The following is an 8,774-nucleotide window of genomic DNA, read 5'->3' on the forward strand; positions in this document are numbered from 1 at the left end:
AAACTTCCAGTATAGGAGCACTCTTTTAAGGAATTTTAACTTCATCTACATAAGCAAATAAAGACCTGCAGCTTCATTACTATACTTGAAAGAAGAAAAGATAACATGACACATAACAAAGAGGGTTACAAAATTATACCCAACAATTGATGGAAACCTCTGATTCTTTCATTAATCAACTATTATATCAGGAATACAGTAGCCTAGTCTCCAGGTTCTCCAAAATTCGAACAAAAACCATTACAATTCCCTTTTTGGGCTTTTATCTCTTCTATCAAATCAGTTTTGGAACTGATTTCTTGGAACAGCTAATAAACTGCTTTATAGCAATTATAAAACTATTTTCTCTTTGAAATTATTCAACTTTATTATATATACAATATTAAGACTTGGAACATATATAAACTGCGCCAAAAGCTTTGAAAGAGGTCCATATATATATGTCAGGAATAATCTGATTGGAGAGAACACCAAATAACCCGACCAATCACCTTTTCTTCGGATTCGGCTTTAACACTAATTTTCCCTTTATTCAGTGGAATTAATGCAAACCTTTGGTAATTGCGGAGCTTAAACTGAATTAAATATGTTGCATAAACTATCGAATCTGCCCATTTGCCTTTTAAATATGCCTTAATACCTTTACGGACTTGATTATACATAGATCTGTATTTAATAATTCATCAGGTTTATAACCCATCGCAATCGCAATCGGCAATTTCAATTGGGGTATTAACCCAAAACCTTAACAAACTGCGATTAGCAGACCTGCCGGAAATATAAAACATGGTATATGTAATATCGGGTCTGGTTCGCCATCGCAAATCACAATCGGCATAAGTCATAAACGTTATGCGATGATCGCAGACCCGACGGGAGAATTAAACATAATATATATTATAACGGGTCCGGCCATCGCATATCGCAATCAACAGAACCCATATACTTGAACCTTAACGATTTGCGACACGGCGGACCCGCCGAAATTATAAACGCGATATATATATGTTTTCGGGTCTGGCTATTTAGTGCTTTGCGATACAACGGACCCGATGAGACTTTTAAACACAATATATATATATATCAGGTCCGATTCTTTTATAATTGTTCCTTTAGCGATTCCGCTATGTTACTTTGTTTCTTTTTTGTTTCAATATGCACATATATATATATATCGGGTCTAGCTCCATATAACCATTTATACAGTAATTTGTATAGCAACCTTGGCTACTTCGAGGCCGATTCTTTTATACTTGTTTTCTTTTTATTTCAATGTGCAATTATTGCATCGCCCCTTTTGTGCTTTATCTATTTTTCAATGACTTTTAAATGAAAAACGAAAATTATAAACAATGAAGATGCATGTTACAACATCTGTCATTACCGGTCAAGGGATTCCTAGGCCAAACAATAAACATACACTAACAGGCTTTACCGCAATCCCACCAAAACCGATGAAGGGATCACTAAGCCCTAAACAAGCATGGATACCTTTGGATTTATTCACCAATAGCTTGAGGAATTTTCCCATCTCCACCCTCAAGCTTTACCATGTACTCTACCATTACTGGTCGAGGGATTCCTAGGCCCTTGGGAATTTTCCTAAGACCACCTCACCTAGTTTCAAAACTGTATGTCAATCCAGCTCAACCAAATGAAAGAACCCCATCACACCATGGCTATTCAAAAATGGAAAGGAAAGGATGAAAACCACTGTCACACATGTAAAAACGCATGCCAATAACAACAAGAGAACCAAATACACACTTGCATATATCATCCATGCCCAAACTAACAGTGAAAATCCATAAAGAGCAGGGAGCCTTGGGTGTGGTGACAGTGGGACATTGTTCCATTGTTAGCACTTAGTCTAGCTTCTTGTCTTGTAGGATTTCCCTCTCCAAGGCCTGCTAGATTGGACCAGTGCCTACTTCTTTGGGCATATGGAGTCATGGATGTGCCATGTTAAGGATAGACTAAAGGATAGGCCATGTTACTTTTAATGGATAACATGGCCCATGGCTTTAGGAAGGGCACTAGTTGGGAAACCCCGTTTGAGATGGCATAGTCTTGTTTTCCGATTCCATATTTATCACTTCCCTCCATACATTGCAAGCCCTATATTCCACCTTCCCGCTCTGAAATTTTGACACTAGTGTCAAATCTCTGCTAGAAATGTAATTAATTGATCAATTGCCAAAATTGTTTCCTACGATGTCTAAATCGTGACTATAACTCCATTTGATTTTCCATGTACAATCCAGTGTATATTCAGGGTTTTCCATCCATAGTTGCACGAGGCGCCCCCCCCCCCCCCCCCGGTTCCAAGCCCCGAAGCGCGTCTCGTACGGAAGCGCCTAGGAAGCTTGGCCGGAAGCGGCGCTTCCGCTTCGGCATTTTTAGACACTTCTTGGAAATTTGGAAGCGTTGTACGGAAGCGCCGCTTCTGAAGCGCCGAAGCCCGCTTCGTACGGTGCTTCGGGCGTCGGAAGCGTGGCACTTCGGAGGAGGAAGCGTACGCTTCCAGAAAAGCTTCCAAAAAAGCGTTTAGAAAATCGTTTTTTTTTTTCATTTTTTTTAATTTTAAGTGAGTTTGCTTGTTGGGGGTGGGTCCACCTTGGGTTAGGGTGACGAATGAAGGCAAAAAAAATATATAAATATAGCAGATGCTCCCTCATGGTAATGTTAAATTCTTAAAGTAAAAGTGACATTCTCCTTTATTTTTCATTTTCATCCTTTTACTTAAATTTTTAACATTACCATGACATGACCTTTTACTTAAATTTTTAACATTACCATGAAATGACTCAAGATGTTTGAGAGTGGTTCCAGCCTCATTGGACTTCATATGGAGAAAATAGACTTTCATATTCTATTCAAAATTCAGCAGACTTAACAGTGTTCAGGAATTCAGGATCAATGGGATTGTGGCATTTCATTAGATTATATCAAGTATGAAGGTATGCGATTAGCATTTAATCAAGAGCACCAAGCCCTATATGTACCCTAGTGTTGGTGGTGTTAATTGTTGAACTCCTTTGTCACGCGGCACGCCCTTAGCAAAAAATTACCTTTCAATCAAGTCAAAATCATCAATCAAGCATGTTAAGCTTTTTCTACCATATTTAAAGTCTTGAATTAGGTAGTTTGATCAAAATTGGGCAATGTTGACTAATATCCCTAGACAATCGAGGTAGAGGCAAAGGCTAGACAAGAGGAGAAGAATCTATATTCTAGATGGTTGATGCATCTAAATGGTTGATGCTCGAATAATTAATCATTAATGTACAATGGATGTTATATCTATCTTGATTTATGCAAAAATATGCATGTTTTCATGTCTTCTACAATTAATTTGGTATTTGGGATGTTTGTTTTGAGTATAAATGCAAAAAAATATAAATAAATATATATATATATATATATATATAGCAGACGCTTCGCTTCCTAGATTTTTGGAAAATGACGCTTCGGTGTCCCCGCTTCCAAAAAACGCTTCCGCTTCATGCAACATTGTTTCCATCTGCCTGTGAGGCAACCAACTACACCTCTACCATAATATACTGTTGAAATTGCATTTTCCCATAGGTTCAGCATCCTATATAATTGAGATTTTCCCACACCCCAAGGGCCCAACCCGTGTTCCCTATATGATAATTTTAACTTGTTGAAAAACCAGATAAAAGCAAAACATGATATCCATAATTTTGAATACTTGGTATTGATAGTTCCTAACTCAAAGGAAAAAGCGAAGGCCATTTACTCCTATCTAAATTCACGATATGCATTTATGGATGCTGTAAGAACTACTATTGCAAGTCTTTTGGAAAACAAATGCATCCTCACAGAGAGATCAGACACCTCACTATGAATGTATCATTGCAAAAAAGACTAAAGCATACAGAATTTATGCTCTTTTGCAATTTTATTATGATGTTTGACAATTTATGTATGACCACAGCATTGTGCTAGCGGAAGGATATATGCATATGTGGGTGTGAGAATGTGTATCTATACAGGCACATAAATTATAACCAGTGTCATGACTCAGCCGAGGCAGATCAATTTTGGATCAAAACGAGTCTGACTCAGACAGTAACTCAGCCAGAGGCCCAGTCAGCATCTGACACACCCAAGTCAGCCAAAAGAGCTGACTTGGGACATTACTAACTGAATCTGCATCTGCTGACTAGTCAACCTGCCAACAAGACCCAGGCTTACAACGATAGAGAAAAGAAAGAAGCCCTAAACACTCCAAAGTTATAATTATAGAAGAGGGAGTACTCATAGCTCCTAACTGACAGGGTAAACGCCATGTAATCTTACCTAAATCCATAATAAACATATATGGATGCAGTAATCACTACTATTGCAATTCTTTTTAAACACAGATACATGCCTACGGAAAGATCAGACACCTTATCAGACACCTTACCGTGAATATATCATTGCAAAAGGTGAAAACACTAACGCATACAGAGTTTATGATCTCTTGCAATTTTTTTGTAACTTAAAATAATTTATGCATCGCCAACAGCATCATACTATTGACTGGATATATGTGGACGTGGGTGTGGGAGTGTATATCTATCTATATGAGCACATACATTATAAACTGCGTTACATATTGTTTTTTATCAAAGCTGGTACAACTTGGACACTAAATCAACCAGAGGCCAAGTCAGCATATGATACAGCCAAAACAAAACCCTGAATTGACTGGATCAGACATGACAGGGCAAATTTGTATCTGCTGATGTGTCAATCTGTCAATAAGGACCATGCTGAAAGCAACACCCAAAAAACAGGAAACCAGAGAAATCCTAAACACTAAAGTTATAATTATAGAAGAAGGAGTACTTTGAATGTTAAATATTCAAGTAAGGATTCAAATGTGAAATCTTAATATCTGCATGTGAAGGTGGGAGTGTATATGCATCCCAGCACATACATTCTAATCCCATTAGGAGGAGGAGAGCATTGCCTTGGTGGAACCAAATACCATCATAGGGAAATATGCCACTATCATAAGATAGCCTGTAATGGATATCACATAGATAACAACCACAAGAAAAAGAGGGGCCATGAAGGCATATGAGGACACCAAAACCATCAGCAATCTCATTTTCTTCTTTCTTGTCAGCTTTCAAGTGCAAGTCCCAAAGTTGATGTTACAATAGCAACGCTAGCAGAGATATACAATAATGAGACCAATTTCATTCTTGTTATGAAATTCACCAGTACTTCTTTTTAAGATTTGTTGATGTTACAATAGCAACGCTAGCAGAGATTTACAATAATGAGACCATTTTCAATCTTGCTATGAAATTCACCAGTATTTATTTTTAAGATTTGTTGAAGTTACAATAGCAACGCTAGCAGAGATTTACAATAATGAGGGCATTTTCAATCTTGCTATGAAATCCACCAGTATTATTTTTAAGATTTGTTGAAGTTAAAATAGCAACGCTAGCAGAGATTTACAATAATGAGACCAATTTCAATCTTGCTATGAAATTCAATAGTATTTAGTTTAAAGATTTATCTACCATACTAACTTGGCAGAACTGAGTGCTAATACAACATAGTGTTTACTATTGTGAAACGCAGGAAAGAGATGTCCATAAGATTGGAAACCAGCATGGCAGGCTCCCCCAGATTAACATTCAAATAACCAGAATTTGATGAAATAAAAGCAATGGGAAAAACAATGAAATTAAAGGGGGACAGAAGTTAGTTACAATCTTTTTTAATGGGGGAGAAACAGAGTAATTAATTAGAAGTGTACCTGGTTTGAAGAAGACAGAAAGCCCAAAATCGGTGGCCTTGAGAGGGGAATTCTCGTTCTTGTTGAGAAGAAGGAAATTCTCTGGCTTGAGATCGCGGTGGACAACGCCCATGGAATGACAAGTGTGGACGACCTGGACAATGGTCCTGCAGAGGGAGGATGCAGCCCTCTCGGTGTAGTGACCCTTGGCAATGATCCGATCAAAAAGCTCTCCTCCGGCGCAGAGCTCCATGACGAGATGGACCGACTGCTTGTCCTCGTAGGCGCCCTTGAGCTCGACCACATTGGGCTGCCCCGTCAGGTGGTGCATGATCTGGACCTCCCTCTTCACGTCCTCGATGTCGTCCTTGTTCGCCAGCTTCCGCTTCGCGATGGTCTTGCACGCGAACTGCTCGCCGGTCACCTTGTGCGTGCACAGGTGGGTTACGCCGAACTGCCCACGCCCGAGCTCGCGCCCGAACGTGTAGGTCGACCGGACGTCCTCCATAGCGCGGCCCAGCACGGGCCCATCCGGTTGCCCGGTGACCAGCCTTGGCGAAGGGGCGGGCACTGCTGATGCTGCTTTGTAGATCTCGGGGGGGTATTTGTGGGTCTCGGGGTAGTATCTGCGAGGCGAAATGGGAGCAGCAGTGGCGCTGGTGGCGTCATGAGGAGGATTTCCCGTCGTCATCTTCTTCGGCTGCTCTGGTTGGTGATTGCCACCGGCATTGGTGTTGTAATATTGGTCCACCGGTGCTCTCCCCTTTGTTCCCACGCAGTTCCCCATTTTTGCCTTCAATTAACAGACAAAATTCCTTCAGATCTCCACTCTGCCCCTCTGCAACAATGGGTTCGAGGAGCAGGAAAATACTGGAGTTGCAGACTGCATAGATAGATCCACGAATTTCGAACGAGCTTGGGTGGGCGTGCGACATATGTAGCAACACACACCTTATTTGCGGCTTTTGTTGTTGGGTCCGAGGAGAAGCCTCTTCACGGTAGGGAAGTGGAAGTGGAACCCGGAATGTCTTCGCCGCCCGGAAAAATGTCCCCGTTGGGGCGGTTGGGGAGCCGTTTCGGTGTTTTCCGGTAACTCGGATCACCCACGCGGCGTTTGCAACGTGGACAGGAGCGTGTCCGCGTCGGACCGCTGGTACTCGGTCTGGAGTTGTCGGCGATTGTTACAAGTCAATGACTTAGTCTCGTGCTAGATTGCCACGTGTCTGAAGGAGAAGAGGAAGCGGCGATGAAAAAGAGATGGAGTCACGCAAATGGCCAAGTAGTGGTGTGGCTGTCGAGATAATATTTTATCTCTGTCGTTTACTTTATAATTGGTATTGTTTTTGCCCGAGGATATGATCTACCGATGTGGCAACTTATCTGGGATTGGGGAGCAGCACATACACTTTACAGAGCATGGGAATTTGTACCATTAAAGTTACTTAAATTTGAAATATAAAGCAGTGCATAGGGTGTATAAATGGAATTTGATAAATAAATTGCTGCTCGTTAAAATAATTAGAAGTAGTTGTTTATAATGTGATTTTTTGGAAGTTTTTTTGGTAGATGTTTTTTGGTCAAAATCTCACAATAATTTATTGGAATCGTAAATTTGATAGCTAGTTTCTGCACAATCAAAATGTCCGCGTCCCAGGGTTTTTCAGGGTGCTGAATCCAAATATGCAGTTAAAAAACCATTTTAAATAATACAAATCAAGATTTAACCTCAATTTTTTCACCGGAATCTCCAAAAAGTTGCATTATAGACAACTCCTAATTAGAATGATATATAATTATTAATTTTTTATAATATTATTAAAATAATAAATGGTAAAAAATATTATTTATGCGATTTTTAAATTGCAATACAAAATAAATGAGTTATTTGATTTTAAATTTCAATACAAAATAAATGAGTTATTTGATTTTCAAATATTAATATTGAGTTGTCTATGGATTTTAGATATGTTAAGGTATTTTTTGATGTGAAATCACTGGTTCAATTTCCTGGTTCAAGATTGAAATATTGACAAGTATTTTTTCTATTTAAATTAAAGTTGTAGTTTAATTGTTAAATGTTTAAAAGTGTTTTTGAATAAAAAGTTGTTGGAATCACAAATTGAATTGTGAATTTTTCGCAATTTAAAAATCTTTAAAAAATTTAAATATGATAATTAAACAAATGCCAAAATCAAATTATAATTTAAACTATTTTAAATTCTCATCATGTTTTTCCTTCAAATCTAATAAAAATCACAAATTTAAAATATATAATTTACACCATTTAAGTGTTGCCAAAATTTTCCAAACCATTAAAATCATGAAAAATCAAAATCTTATTAAAAATTATATCACCTACTTTTAGAAAATAATCAAACCATAAGTAAAATTAATTAAAAAAAAATCTTAAAACCTATTACACAAAATATAAATATTAACCTATTACACAAAATATAAATATTAAATAAAAAAATAAGTTATAATTATTTTATTTTTTATTTATTTAAAATTAATTTTATCTTACACATCAATTTCTTTCTCGCAACCTAAGCGTTCATAAGCTAATTCAAGTATATATTCTTTCATTAATAAACTTGCCACCATATATATATATATTCATTTTTATGGGTTTTACTCAAATTTACCAGTGACGCATCATGGACTCAGTGTTCGCCAATAGATATCAATTGCTATCTCACGAAATTCATTTAAGCTCATTATTATCTTATTGAAAATGTTATTCTGTATTTAATTTTTTAGATTACTTATTATTTTATTTCTGATTTTTTTTTTTTCTCAATAAGACTAATTCTATTATGGATACAAAAAGTTACAGCGAGGCAGTGGCCTTGAGAGTTCAGCTTGAGGATGACATTTTACAAAAACACATAAGATCAGTGCAGTTCTCCGACACATTACAGTTTTCCATAGTGACCAGACCAGTACATTTTGACAGACAGACGCTGAGACTGACAGAAACATGGACAGACCCTGCCCAGAGACAGAC

The 8,774-nt window shown here is 37.9% G+C and overlaps 1 protein-coding gene across 2 annotated transcripts in view; it reads right to left on the reverse strand.

Moving 5' to 3' along the window:
• LOC149163677 (calcium-dependent protein kinase 34-like) overlaps window positions 1–6,746 on the reverse strand; it is a 49,217-nt gene extending 42,471 nt beyond the window's left edge. For both annotated transcript variants that reach the window (XM_089431810.1, XM_089431809.1), the window contains exon 1: window positions 5,789–6,746. In XM_089431810.1, coding sequence (XP_089287936.1) covers window positions 5,789–6,554 — 766 coding nt within the window. In that variant the 5' untranslated portion in view covers window positions 6,555–6,746. The remainder of the gene's footprint in view (window positions 1–5,788) is intronic.
• Window positions 6,747–8,774: the final 2,028 nt, after the last annotated feature.

The sequence above is a fragment of the Pinus tabuliformis genome, chromosome 5_1 (assembly GCF_031772625.1).
Source record: "Pinus tabuliformis cultivar Carrire ecotype Pingquan chromosome 5_1, CPIR1, whole genome shotgun sequence".
In the NCBI taxonomy this organism is placed as follows: Eukaryota; Viridiplantae; Streptophyta; class Pinopsida; order Pinales; family Pinaceae; genus Pinus; species Pinus tabuliformis.